This window comes from Sceloporus occidentalis, unplaced genomic scaffold (genome assembly GCF_023333645.1).
Source record: "Sceloporus occidentalis isolate IW3139 unplaced genomic scaffold, rSceOcc1.0.p SCAF_38, whole genome shotgun sequence".
In the NCBI taxonomy this organism is placed as follows: Eukaryota; Metazoa; Chordata; class Lepidosauria; order Squamata; family Phrynosomatidae; genus Sceloporus; species Sceloporus occidentalis.
Window position 1 is genome coordinate 651,102 of NW_028317018.1, and position 15,440 is coordinate 666,541.

General features: G+C 39.0%; 1 protein-coding gene across 1 annotated transcript in view; it reads left to right on the top strand.

The window, feature by feature from the left end:
• LOC149290581 (pleckstrin homology domain-containing family M member 3-like) overlaps positions 1 to 15,440 on the top strand; it is a 64,429-nt gene that overhangs the window by 36,577 nt on the left and 12,412 nt on the right. Inside the window, exon 6 of the mRNA XM_089488564.1 lies at positions 13,676 to 13,833. Coding sequence (XP_089344690.1) covers positions 13,676 to 13,833 — 158 coding nt within the window. The remainder of the gene's footprint in view (positions 1 to 13,675; positions 13,834 to 15,440) is intronic.

The following is a 15,440-nucleotide window of genomic DNA, read 5'->3' on the forward strand; positions in this document are numbered from 1 at the left end:
ATTACCACACACAAAGAAATGGACCCAGACAAAACAGAGGAACTATTCCTTTTAGGAAAACACATTTTGAACAATATAATAGAGGCCACCTTTCACATACACGGTCCAGAATTCAACCTTCACATACACGGTCCAGAATTCAATCCTTTTCACCCACCAGACAAGTATTCTCACCCACAAGACAAAATAAGATTAGCGACATTAATCATATAAGCAGAGACCCTTCACATGAACAGGCTTTTTTAGACAGGGAGCCATCCCGAAAGGGTGGCACAAAACTAAAAGAAACCCCCCCGAGAAGGGAAGCCATAGAACTGAGAAACAGGTACATACCCCTAGAGCAGAGCCCATGGAAGAAACGAAAATACACAAACGAACAAGAGGCCAGGGGGGGGGGACACCAGATGAGCAGATATTAATCCCAGAAAAAGAAGGTATCATCAATATATCATCCATTACACTTACACAAAATGAAATAAGTCTACTCAGAAAAGGTCTAAAATTTGCGCCAGCTAAAGGCCCTAATCAATTTCAACTCTTCCTAGACACCCAGAAATATCTAAGGAAACTTACTGTAAAAAGGTTTTTCTGTAGACCAGAGAGAACAGAGACAAGTAGTGAGACAACTGTAGAACGATTCTCACACACAAGTCTCAAACCCAAATCCAAATTTTTTCCGCAAAATGAAAAAAGCCAACACATAGAAGTCTTTACCGACCTCATACAAAGAGATTTGGAAAAGCTGGGCAATAAGACTAAAACATATAACCTTAATAAAAACGAACAAATTGCACTACGACTATTAAAAGACAAACATGATATAGTTGTCAAGCAGGCGGATAAAGGGGGAGCGACTGTGGTGATGGATCACCCTTACTATATAAAAGAATCCAGAAGAATCTTGGAAGACACCATTACCTACAGAAAATTAGGTAAAGACCCCACAAAGGAATTCAGTATATTTTTATATGATATTTTGGAGGAAGGTCTGGAACAGGGTATCCTGAGTAAGAAGGAGTTTAACTACCTAAAAAAGGAACATCCAAGATTACCGTTCTTTTATTTTCTTCCTAAGATGCATAAGGATCTAAAGGAGCCACCCGGTAGACCTATCATCAGTGGTATAGACTCCCTTACGTGCAACACATCAGAATACGTTGACTATTTCCTTCAGAAGTATGTCCCCAAAATCCCAGCATACCTTAAGGATACCACTCATCTTCTTAAGACACTGAAAGACATTTCATGGTCCCCCGGTTGGTTTTGGGCCACAATGGACGTTTCCTCTCTATACACTATTATAGACCACGAACAAGGATTGGAAGCTATAAATAGGACCCTATCGAGAGATACAGATATGAACCCTTTACAGAAATCATTCATTTTGAAATGTATCAATTATATATTGAAACATAACTATTTTTGGTTCGAGGATGACTTCTTCCTCCAACTTTGTGGCACAGCCATGGGCACCAGGTTTGCACCGAGCTACGCCAATCTATTCGTAGCTGAGTGGGAGGACCAATTCATATGGAACAACAACCCATTCAGTGCAAGCCTGGTGCTCTGGAAGAGATACATAGACGACATCCTCATAATTTGGAGAGGGTCGGAGGAGAATTTGAACGAATTTATAAAATACACTAACAATAACAAATTCAATTTAAAGTTTACCTCGAACATACAGAGTCAACAAATTGAGTTCTTGGATGTAGAACTGTTTTCGGAGGACAACCAGATATGCTCAAGGAATTACAGCAAGCCCACAGACAGAAACGGGTACATAAATTACAACAGCTGCCATCATCCCCAATGGCTTAATAATATTCCTAAGGGCCAACTCTTGAGGGTAAAGAGGAATTGCACAAAAAGAGAGGATTTCGAAATCAAAGCAAATTAAATTAAACAGAAATTCATCAAAAAAAACTACCCGGAAGAAAAACTAGACAACAGTCTCCGCGAAGTAGAAGCAGTAGATAGACAGCAACTGCTGGGGAATAAAAACATGTCACGGAAAACACCTAAAGAGAGGGACTTTAGCTTTTCCTTTTTTACACAATACAACACTCAAGCAAATAAGATTAAACAGATCATAAACAAACATTGGCATATATTAAAAAATGATGAAGTCTTAGGTATGGCATTACCCGATAGACCACAAATAATTTTTAAAAAAACTGGATCACTAAAAACAATACTGGCCCCGAGCGTCTTACCGAAACAAATAGCAGTACAAAACCCACAAATGTTCGTAGGAAATAAACCAAATGGGTTCCACAAATGTGGCTATTGTAAGATGTGTACATCCCTACCTAAAAAAAACTAATCAATTTACAGGAACAATAACAGGTCAAACATACACCATTAAACACTTTATAAATTGCCTAACAAAAAATATAGTTTATTTATTAGAGTGTGGGTGTGGCCTACAATATGTGGGCAGGACCATAAGACCCATGAAAGAGCGAGTACTAGAACACCTTGGGAACATAAGAAACAAGAACACTAAACATAGTGTTCCCAGACACTGTAACATGTGCCCAAAATATTCTATAGAATCTTTAAAAATCATAGGTATAGATTGGGTTCCTCCCAATTGGAGAGGTGGCAGTACAGTAATACAGTACAGATAATTTATCCAAACGGGAAACCGAATGGATTTTCAAATTAAAAACTTTTAAAAAAGGGGGTCTAAACATGGAGCTGGACATATTGACGTACATGTGAGAATTTAGCTGATCACACTTATACGATATACACACACACACCATCACACTTAATGTAGTTAATATGGGCAACACATTTTCACACTTTCATCACACACATACCCATTATCAGATATAAATATACATATACGCCACACAATATAAAATAAATCTACATATTTTTATTTACATTTTTATTTTTATTCAATATTTCATTTCATAATATTTTAATAGTACAGCAACACTTGATAAGACAAATTAAAAATAAAATAAACTCAACCAGGTAAAAATAATTTTTATTTAGCATTAACTTAACATGTATGATAACGTGATAATAATAATATCAAAAACACATACTATATATTTACAATTCATTGGATAATCAATTTTTTATTATTTTTTTATTATTTTTTATGATTATTTTTTATTCAGATTACACAAAAGGATTTTTTTGTTTATTATTTACATATCCACCATTTGGCCACTTAGGTCGAACAGAAAACTAGACATCCATATTCAGATAGATATCCTTCCAGGGGAGTCCTTACATGATGAATGGCACTTCTCACATTCCTGCAACTAGAGGATAGGGTCCTTTCCTAACAATAGAAATCACAGAGTATAAAGACTCTGATTGGTATCTTTATCTATTTTGTGTCTTCCACACGTTCTTTAATTTAACTATTACTGCCGATTATCCTGAGACTTCACTTCACAAACGGCCAGCTCTAGGGGGACGGACCCCATCGATATAGTAGGCGGTACTAGTATGACCACATTAATCGGCATTTGTAATTGCCGTTTCACCTAATAACGATATAGTTCACTTATTCCCCACTCGATGCACGGTGTAGGGGCACACATCCGGTACAGCAGGCGATCGGTATCGGCGTAGTAGGTGATCATAGTACTGCAGCACTAATCGGCACTTTCGATCGCCGATAAAATGAGTTAATAAGAGTGTTCTCTTACTATTGGAGTTCCGCGGAACGTATTGAAGGTCGAACGGCAGACGGAATGACGAACGGCAGACGGAATGACGACATCAGACGGACCGACGTCAGACGCCGGCAAATTAAGATGGCGCCCCACATAATTTAAAAGAACCACACACCAACACCGAAGATACTCCTGATGAAGCCACAACTCGGCGAAACGCGTTGAGGATCTTACAGAGCTCTTTTTATTGGACTTTTTTATTTATCTTTTAAACATCCCTTGGTGGATGATTGTCAATAAGTTTTTATTTTGGCTTATAGCCTTAAATAAATAGTACATTTTATTCCATTACATTGTGGATTCAGCTTAATTCAAGCATTGAGTGCAGTTCCACACCAGCAGATCACTGGGAAATATCCAGAGTCGTTGGAGAAGAGGCAGAGGAAAAACACTTGATGTATACGGGTATTACACCCTCTCAAAAAGTGTAAGTGTATTTCGACATTTGCGTGTTACAACAACTGCTTGATATTACACCATTGTGGTCCCTACCTGTCTTCTGCTTCTTTGCATATATTTACCACATATCCACCCGGAGGATTGGATGTTTTATGAAGCCTGAATACATGTACACATTGTGAGTGCATTATATAGACATATAGTGCCATCATCTGTGCATAATACTACACAATCATTTGTAAACCGGTATACACGGGCGCCCCCTAAGTGATCTTTGTTCTAAGTTTAAAACACCTGGAGAGTGTTCTGTACGGGTTGCAGCTGGGTATCCGGTAAAGTGACATAAAAGGGAAGTATAGTGATCATTGTTTCTTCTCTATATACCTCACTTCACACTGGTCTTCATCACTCTCTTTTCCTAAAAGAAGCTCCTGAATCAGATCTCTCGATGTAAGGCTGTAATTGCATACAGATTGTGATTATGAACAGAGACAAGCACACGAGACACATTTCTGTAGAATGGATCTGTCAGTCAGCAGTTTTACAAGGACACATCCCAGCTTTATTTCACACATATCTACAAGGCTTCTTTTATATAACGAATGCTGCCATTTTTTCTAATTACGAGCCAGACCCGTACTAGGCTCTTGGCACCTCGGGCACAGTTGGAGGCCCTGCGTTGATGTTGCATGCACTTAAGGAAGCAGAAGGAGGTGCGGGGACATTGCCACCAGGCAGCTCAGTTGCGCTCCTCACATTGTTGCGCCTCTTGACCGATGGAAGTTACAGGACCTGCTTCGAGACGTTGTTATTCAACAATGTGTTGGCTTCGACTCCCCTAAGCCCCCTTAAGGTTTAATATATAATGAGGAAGGTGCACACATTTTAGCAATTAACTCATACATGCATCTTGCTGTAGAACTACAACTAACAGGAACAATAATAAGGAATTGCAAATTTGATGGAAGCAAAGGTTTGTGGTTTATAGGGCCAGGCACTGGTTGAGCGGCCAACAGTCCATCTGCTCTGTATATCTTGTGGCAACCATTTTTATGCTACAGTATTTATTTAAATGAGCTTTAAAAACTGTTTATTTGATGACAGGTTCACATTAAGTTCTAAGTCTACTGGTCATACTTTATTCTTATATATGCTGTATTCTAGTGCTTGCAGCTTGAATAGTGCTGGCCCCGTAGGAAATAAAATAACAGAAGCTCGGCACAGAAATTATCCACAGGACTGCCTTGTCCCGTTCTCATTATGTAGCCGCCTTTCTCGTGTGCCTAGCAGGACCCTCACATAATACAAACTGCAGATGTGGACACTGCCCTTTAACCAAAGAAGCTGTTTATCAACAGGTGAAGCCGTTTGGTTGCTCTTGTTCGTTACTCGCTGATTGGATGCTCTCAGCAGGATGCTAGCTTCCAAGCGAGGCGGCGTGACCCGTTCTAAAACAGGACCGCAATGCTGTGCTCACACGCTGCATCACAGACTTGACCTAAGTTCAGAAAGAGAGCCAAGCAAAAGACGCTTTGGCAGTCTCCCCCACCAGCCCCCATTCCCACCTCCCATTCTCTACTTCCCATTGTTCATACCTCTTAGTAGGCATGATAACTAATTAGAAGCATTCAGACTTAACAAGCAGAAAGACAAAGCGTGACAGCTCCTATATACTGCCCTGCTAGTAATGATTGTATTACACTCACCAAGCCTTCACCGGCTTCACAGCCCTCCTGGGTAATGGACTGTGAGACAGGAATGAGGCCAGTATTAAAACACTACTAAATATCTGTTAGCTGCTTGATCCCAGGCAATGTTGCCAAATTATCAAGTTAGGGCAAAATTAATTTGTTGTTAGTTAAATATTTGCCAGCAATTAACAGAAAGTTCCTTTTTGTTTGTTAACGGGAAGACAGTTATCTGCTAAATTACGTTTCTGGTCATACTTGGATATCCTGATCTAGAAGAAATAAGCTGTAAATGTTTTAGTACGTAATCAACTAAAGGGACAGCCTTGCTCACAAATAATACGCACTTATTTACATTGTAAGTACTTCAATATGCATTCTTAGCTGCAGGAAAAAGAGCCACTACCTGTAGGTGAAGCTGCAGCTTCCGAGGACTGCTCCCTTTGCGGTAAGATTTTTGGCTTCTTTAATCAGTCAGTCAGCAAGGTCCTCCCTTTGAAATCAGTGGGAGCATTTTCCACGCATGCGCATGGAGAGGTCCCTTTGGACCAGTGATGGCAAACGCTTGTGATGGGTACAAGGTGTTTGCACATATATGTAATACACATGAAACTTATGTGCTGCTGCCACTGCCATTTTCTTCCATAAGAGAAAAGAAGCATTGAACCTTTCCATGTCTCTTCCTCCCCCTCCTTCTATCTATCTCAGGGCTTGACACATTTGTTGTGAATCTGGGCGCCAGCTAAAAAAGTTAGGAGCCAGGAATTTTTTTAAACCAACAGTTGGTCAGGAGTGATCTGATCATCATCAGCCCACAAGCTTGTGGGGACAAATGTTAACCCCTGCAATGCCACGAATGTGTCATACACAATTGTGGCATTGAAGGGGTTAACGCTGCACTGTCGCTCTAATGGAGCGATCAGGCGGCAGGGGAGGGTTGGGGCTGGTGTCCACACTCATGTGGAGACCGAAGAACCCTCTCCCCCTGTCCCCGAAGCTGCCTCTGGCAGCTGGGACACAATAGCTGGTCTATAGACCAGCCATTGCAGGGGGGAGTCTCTCATGACTGCTGTAGGCTTCCATGCCTACAGGAGTCATCAAAGGGCTTGTGGGGGCTCGTTTTTGCTGTTGCTGGCCTGCGGCATTGAAGCGGTTAACGCTGCACTTTAGCTCTCCTGGAGCGATCAGGCAGCTGGGGGGTGTTGGGTCAGGTCCCCACACTTGTGTGGGGACCCAATCAACACTCAACCACCTTCCCTGAAGCTGCCTGTGGCAGCTGAAAACGCAATTGCTGGTTTTCCTGCAACTGCGTTTTCAGCCTACAGGATCACTCCGTGACAATTTTTTGTGGCTGTAAGAGGCTGACAAACACCTAGGCGCCATGGCGACCTGGCGCCTGGGATTTGTCGAGCCCTGATCTATCTGCTCCTATATAATTCTCTATCTTACCTTTCTTTATTCCTGAGACATTGGTAGATAAGTGGAATAACCCCCCAGCAGAAGTAGTGAAGGCTAAAACAGTGTGGGAATTTAAACATATGTGGTGTAGGCACATGGCCAATCTAAGACGAGACCAAGGACCGATTAAGGAAAAAATAGGCAGACTAGATGGCCAAATCATTATTTGCCCTTGTGAAATGCCCCCTTGAAAACTCCTTATGGGAATAATGCCTTCTGTCAAACAAAATTGTCTCAAAATATATTTATGCTAAGACTTTTTTTGGTATAAAAAATGGTTATGTAGTAGCTATTGATATGTCTATGTACTGCTTTGCCAAATAATTAAATCTCCTAATGAAATTGTTATTAGACCCTTAAAAGGTTAATTGTATAGTATAATAAGGTATTTGTCAAATACCCTACACAATTAGTGTATTTGAATGGTAATAAGGAAACATGGCTCGCTGGAGCATGATTAACTCTTGGCAAGATAGAAGGTTAGTTCAGACCAGATTATAGAAAATTGTGCATATAGGTAAAAATAATAAAATGAATCCATGCTTTAATAACATGACTATACAATAATGGGTATACAATGCCCCTTTGTAAGTTTCAAGTAGGAAAGATTAGTTAATACATGAGTATAGAAACCATGTGCGACGTAGCAGTGTACGATCTAACACTTAAGTAGATGAAGTATTAGAAAGTGTTAGCGTTTCCGGATTAGCGTTATTATTATTATTTAATTGGTCCATACACCCTTTTTTTTTGTTTGGTTTGGTTGGTTATCTTTTTAGGGTTGTTATCTCTGACCATGCCATTTGCATCTCAAATATAAAATTTGAGATTAAAAGGTGAACAAATCCATAATGCCATTGGGTGATTGATATATTTTAGAGACGCGGGTGTGGTAATGAAAGTCTGCAGGTGTAGGAGACTGAAAAGTTTGTTTTGTACATACTTTATCACGATTGAACCAGTGCTGGCAAACATACTGTTTATCTGCCTAAAAGATTTGGAAACTGCGGTTAACAGTGAGTAAGTCAAATGGAGATTCAATGTAACACGCCCCAAGATAATTCTAGGAACAGGAAATTGGGAAAGATTAAGTGAATATTCCTTCTTCCAGTCTGCTGCTGCCAAGAATAATTATTAAAGTGCCTCTATGCCTGTATGCCTGACAGGGCTGGCAACTCGGATTATAGCCAACCATGGCCAAACCACTCGGCAATATAGTTGCCCAGATGAGAGTGCTGTATGTACACTGTGCAGTTCTCTCCAGCATACCCTCAATTAAATGACTTCATAGCAGGCCCATGAAGGAACCACATGAAGAATCCAATGACTGTAGGCAGAATGATGAATACAGTACAAAAATGATGAAACTTTTTGACATTGGCTTATGTTGAGTAAATGTTCCTCTGCCGCTCTTGCCAAACCTTCCTGATGCCTAAAATAAGTTTAAAAAAATATTGTATATTTTCCAAGTGTCTGTCTTTAGGATGGACAGTTCCTATTTCAGTCAAATCCCTCTGTCCCTATTTCCTCCCCTGACGTAATTTTTAACAAGCACAGATTGTTTGCTGGGCATGAGTGTTACACAGCCTAAAAGTAACAATATGTAGAAACAGCAGAAACTGTCTATTCTCATATACTTACCAAACACTCATCTACAGACACCAGACAAGACAGAAGGCTTGTTTTTCCCTGAGAAATCTCATGGTGCTTCCACAACCACAATGGATTCTGGGTAGGCGCCTACCCAGAATCCCTTGTGGTTGTGGAAGCACCATGAGATTTCTCAGGGAAAAACAAGCCTTCTGTCTTGTCTGGTGTCTGTAGATGAGTGTTTAATAATACTTCTGCTACCCTTTAAATTTAAGTGGAAGGGTTTCCATCGCCTTTTACCCACCATAACTTATGTAATCATATACTTACCGAATCATTGAAAATGAGACTTTAAGCACTTAATAGAAATACAATTTGGATGTTCTCTTTATTTATTCATTCATGGTCATATTAAATCACAGAAATACATTAAAGAAAAAGACAACCTTTCGTCTTGTGAGTCCACATGAAAACTTGGCACTGGGATTTGTTTTGTATGTCCCTATACAAGCTACATGAGTAACGCCAAACCACATTGTTTATTGGTCCCATTGGCTCCACACACTGCATTTCAGAAACCTCTGCGCCTTCCACAATTTGGGCTTTACCATAACCACCCTGCTCCCTAATTACAGCTTAGTCTTAGCTTGGCTCTGTTCACCAGTGTATTTTTAGGTGGAATTCACCTAATCATCTATTTCCAGTAGAACACTTTATTATAACTGGTTGTCCTAGTCAGGACTATCAGTGTCTTCCCTTAGAGAAAATGTTTATTGAAAAAATGCTTATGCTATTTTGGCTGAAATTGTATGAAGAATCTATTTTGGGGGCATAGGGCAGTGGTAAAAATGAATTCCACCTGTGCTTATATTTGCCAAAGTTAGGGACTTATGCATAAAGAAATTGCCATGTGTGTGTGCGTCTTGTACATTTCTATTAATAAAATGTTTAAGCAGACATAACTTATTGAAAGTTAGATGTTTACTGATATTATGTGAGTGCTTAATTCCTGCAGCATGCCTGTGGTGGGCAGAGCTGCTCGCTGACAGTACACACCGTCGGTGTCTGTGCACCCTTTGAGATCCTCACTGCTAGAAATTAAGTTGAAAGCTTTTTATACACTGATCAGCCATAACATTATGACCACTTGCCTAATATTGTGTAGGCCACCAAAACAGCCCTGACCCATCAAGGCATGGACTCCACTAGACCTCTTAAGGTGTGCTGTGTTATTTGGCAACAAGACATTAGCAGCATGTCCTTTATGTCCTGTAAATTGCAAGGTGGGGCCTCCATGGATACATCCTGGTGCCATCTGTTCTCCAGGTAAGCGATGCACACGCACCAGGCTATCCATGTGATGTAAAAGAAAATGTGATTCATCAGACCAGACCACCTTCTTCCATTGCTCTCGTGTTCATTATAGGCGCTTTTGGCAGTGGACAGGGGTCAGCATGGGCAACAAACTGTGATGCACTGTGACACCTTTCTTGTCTGTTGGATTTGTTGGAATAAGGCCAGCCTTCGCTGTCCCACTCCCCACGTGCATCAATGACCCTTGGCCACCCATGAGGGAAGAAATGTTCACATGCTACCTAATATATCCCACCCACTGACAGATGCCATGATAACAAGATTATCCGTGCTATTCACTTAACCTGTCGGTGGTCATAATGTTATGGCTGATGCATGTGATTTAAGCTTTTAGGACCTCAAGGAGCGCTGCAGAATCTGATGGCGCTATATAAACAATAAATAATAATAATAATCTTTTTCTGCGTTGATCCAAAAAAGGAATCAACATCAAGTAAAGATTAAATTTACTCTTGAGCTAATATGGCTCTATACATTTATCTCATCATTGCTGGAGCTATTTATGCCCAAAGCTGGTAAAAGCTAGACTCCTGTAGGAACCCAGCCACAAATACTTGTATGTACTTGGGGACATTCTTGTCAAACTCTTAGGCCCTATAATTGATTACATTAAAGATTCTGTATTGTGAGCTGCAAATTATAAGAACCAAATAATTCAAATATTAATGGTTATGAAAATCTTGTCAGGAACATGGTTACCAGTTTTTAGTTTAATAAAAAAACAATGGTAATGGTACACAATATTTTAGGCATTGCATGCAACAGATCAACTTTCATTACGTTGTATTAGAATTTATGTATAGAGCACCAGCAGATTCCATAGCATTAATAGCATTATAACCATTAGAGGATTCAAAAGTTAACCATAACATTAAAAGCTTACAATAACATTAACACACCTTAAGACATAATGGTAGAAAAGGAGAAGAGGGCACTGCTGTTCCAAGCGGAGAGCCTTTGATGGTCAAAAGTATGACTGGACCATATGTTTCAAATGGGATCACGAACGTGAAGTTTTCAGGAACAAGTGGTTCAGTTTGAACTTTTTCATTTAAATGGGGCTATAATGAGAGCAATTTAAATAATATAATAATAATATAGATCTTGATCTACCTTTGCTTTTTGTAGGACCCCCTACAACATACCTTCCGAAGTTTAAAATAGCCATGGCGACATTTTTGTTTTAGGTGTTCTTTAGAGTCGTAGCCACAATGACGTATCTAGGCCTAGGCTGGCAGGCTCAGGGGAGCAGCAGCCCCCTACTACGAAGCCGGGGGTGGCAGATCAAGCCCCCCAATGTTCTGCCGCACAATGAGCTGGTTACAGGGGAGATCTTTGACCAGCAGCCTATTTACACAGATGCTGGCTCATGACTTTTAATGTATTTTTGACTTTTGATTATTATTATTATCTTTTTATTTATATAACGCCAACAGTTTACGCAGCGCTTAATACAATACATAAATTAAAGGGATATGACAAGACAAGAATTGACAGACTAAGACAAACCGATACATTTGGTGGAGAGAGCCCTGCTCGCATTTGATCTGAAGAAACATTTGTTTTATGTGCACAATCTAAATTAGAAACACATTTTTGTTTTACATACAAATTATTGTGACTTTTAGGGTTGTAGAACACTGCCTTACAGTACACTCATACCTACCAAATATAATAAGCTCCAAGAAAAGAGGGGCAGACAGAATCATAGAGGCCAGTGGTACTGTTTTGAAGGAAAGAACATATTGGGTATATTTTTATTATGGAAAACCAAGATCGCTATTATTACAACCAAAATAACAAAGATGTTATAAGATGCTCTGCACCAGTATTTTTTTAAGTTGCGGTTTATTATCCTCAGATAGGGTTAAAAAAACAGTCTGCTTTCCCAACCATCTATCTAAAGCACTGCAGCTGTGCAGATAGACATTGATACATTTAGTGCTCTTCGGTTCTTCTGTTGATCTTCTTGCACCATTGTGAAGCTTGGGAAATGTAGTCATGCTGGCACCTGAATCACATCACAAAGGATGAAAGAGGATTGCGTGATTAGCATGTGTCTACACAGTCTATTGATCTCCTTGTCTGATGTAAATGTTTTTCAGGGCAATTAATAGATGTTTACATGAATGGAAAACATTTTACACACGTTGCCACAGTGAAGAGCTGGTTATCCTGCTTTCTTCGATTTGTGTGAAGTGGGTTTTGACACAGGATTGGAACTTGTACTTGGACACTCAACTTAATTAATGTATGTCCGTCTAAGGTTAATAGATGTAACAAATGACCAACCTCTAAATAAGACTAAGACTAAGAACAATAGTAACAATTTTTGCATTATTTTTACATCAAAATACCTTAATTATAAAAGACTTTAAATATAGCAACCGAAGTATATGCTACATGTAATTTATCAGCCTAACAGTAGCTGTTATTGAATTTCAACTAAGTCAAGACAGTCAAATAAGGAGCAACAAGGTTTTATAATTCCGTAAGCTAGAGAGTTTTTGCATAAGACAAGATGGTCGCTCCTAACCTTATTGTTTGATAGTCGTATGTTTTCACATCAAAAAGATTGTGAATACGTGTTTCTTTTATAGGTCACTGAAACTAAATGTTAATTAGATCTTGTTTTCTTCCAACAGTTTCAATGTGTTTCACTGCAATCCTATGAAAGACCTAACACAAAGTAGACTTAGTTGAATATTTAATCTACCATATGACTCAAAACAACGGTCACAGATTTCTTTGTGTCACAGTTGACCTGTGCTGATTTGAACTAATGGCCTAAGGGTTATAGGCCATGTCACCCTATCAAGCCATCGAGTCGGTTCCTGCTGAGAATCCCGTCTAGAAGCAACTTTAAGCCATTTGTGTGCACATCATCTTAAGAATAGGGGACACTTGTTCCAGAAAAACTAGTTAAATGTTAATAAATTGCATGCGGAAGAGCAGTTAAACATTGTTCGTTGGGAATTGTACCTACTCTGCCAAATGTGTAATGGATCGGAATTCTCTGGCCGATGGGTTGACAATGTCAATGTACTTAAAGCACCTGTCAGAGAGTAACTGCCATCTTACCTTTGTGAATGTTAGGTTTATGGTAGGATATGGTATATGTTTTCTTTTCAGGAAAAGAGGTTAATTATTGATTTTGCTACTTTTGTAAAATTATTACAACTAAAATGCAGGATATAACCAACCAGTACATGTGTCTCCTATGGCTGGATAATGATGATGTTGTAATAATGAATATGAAAGTCATGGGCTTGATACATTGACAAATGAGGGGAGGTATATTCATTGAGGGGAGAGATGTGATTTCAATTCCTTCACTATTTATTATGAAAGGTCAAAACTGGCAGGTTTCTCCAGCAAGAAGGATTTAGTGGTTACCTTTTCTTTCTAGCAGTAACATGAAGCTATACACTACTTGGCCCTCCTGTCTTTGCTTTTTTGCAGGTTGTCGATGGCAAGCTGGCTCCATTTCTCTTGAAGGTTATTAAATTTGCTACATCTCATGTTTACAGCTGTAGTCTTTGCAGCCAGAAGGGGTTCATCTGTGAGATTTGCAACAATGGAGAGATACTCTATCCCTTTGAGGAGACTTCAACAAGCAGGTAACATGTGCTTCTAAGTTCTCTCTGTGCTGATGGTCTGCCCAGTGGTCCATGTTGTGATAGTCTGCTTAATGTTTGTTAGCCTTATCTGAAACTCTCACAGAGTTTTCTATTATGTCTATGTTTACATCCATGTGGATTTTTTTTTATTATTTGTTTACTCTTATAAGGTTTTATTACTTCCCCAAACAACTTCAAATCCATGTGTGCTCTTTAAAACGATGTCCTCATTTACCACCTGAATGCTGATCATAACATTTAATATTAGAGTGTTTATTAAAGCAGTTTACTATACATTCTTTATTTTTGAGGCTACATAGAACATTAAACTGTCCTTTTCAAATACATTAAAGATAGGTTAATATGCAATGTCGTTCCCCTCTTTTCTCAGTAGTCAGTACAACCATTGTGGTGTCTTCTAACCATGACAATATGCTCTTGAGTAATAGCAGTCACTATAATAGGAATATAGCTTTTAAAATAACCCAAGCCCATCTGTTATACCTTATGATTACAAATGTCAAAAAGTAATGTAAACATGATGTACAACTGTACCATAAAAAGAATGATAGAAGGGTTGCACGTATATAGTTGATGTTCTGTTATGGTCTTAGACGTGTAGTAATTGAAATAAGAGACTTCAAGGGTTCTCTCTGTGATTTTATCTAAACAGTTCCCTATGTATATCACAGACAATATCAGTTGTGCATCTGCAGCAGCATGTTGAAATCATAGGTTTTGTCTCCCAAAAGTATGGATTCAGTAATTGTAAGGTTGTTAACCTTATTCTTGCAATTCACCCCGTGTAAAGCTATACTCCATTCCTACACAACATCAACGAACCTAGAGTCGATCATTTATCATCCCAGCTTTTAGCATTTAAATTGATTAAAATTCAAACTATAACTTGTTGGCAATCAATGGCATTTGCATATATTAGCATATATTGTAGGCAAGTTTTTCCAGTTTGTAAGACATCTCATGGCACATTACAGTAATTACGTAGGTATACAGAGCAAATACTTGAACTTTAGGATCAGGAAAACAGAAAATGATCCTACTAGTAAACCTAGATCAAACATGTCACAAATCTTTGGCAGTAAAATTTCAACACGGACCTTGGTTTTACTAGATTCAACAGGTTGATAACCAGTAATAAAAAATAAAAAAAAGATGATGATGCAATAGGATAGTGCATTTATGCTTCCTGAAAGAATTTTAACTGAGAGATACTTGAGTAGAACATGTACGTGGAATTGTATTAACAATGCATGCATGCAACAATATGTAACAATTCTCTAAAGAGCTTACTATGCTCTAAAAACAATGTAATTTTGTATATCAATATGCCTTCTTTCTGGTCTAGTGTTTTTCTTGGGTGATGTGCCCAGTTCCTACAAATCACTATTATACCGGATCTTGTATGCTTTGATATCAGTTAATAATCTTATATCTGCAACAGTTTGTGGATGGATATAAATAATTGCATCCCTTCCAACATTTCAAATGGGCAAAAAGTGACACTTTTGGGGTATGGTTGGAAGATTGCCTACTGACAGGGAGTTACTGACACTTTGGGACCTATGTAATTGAGTGAAGAATTATGT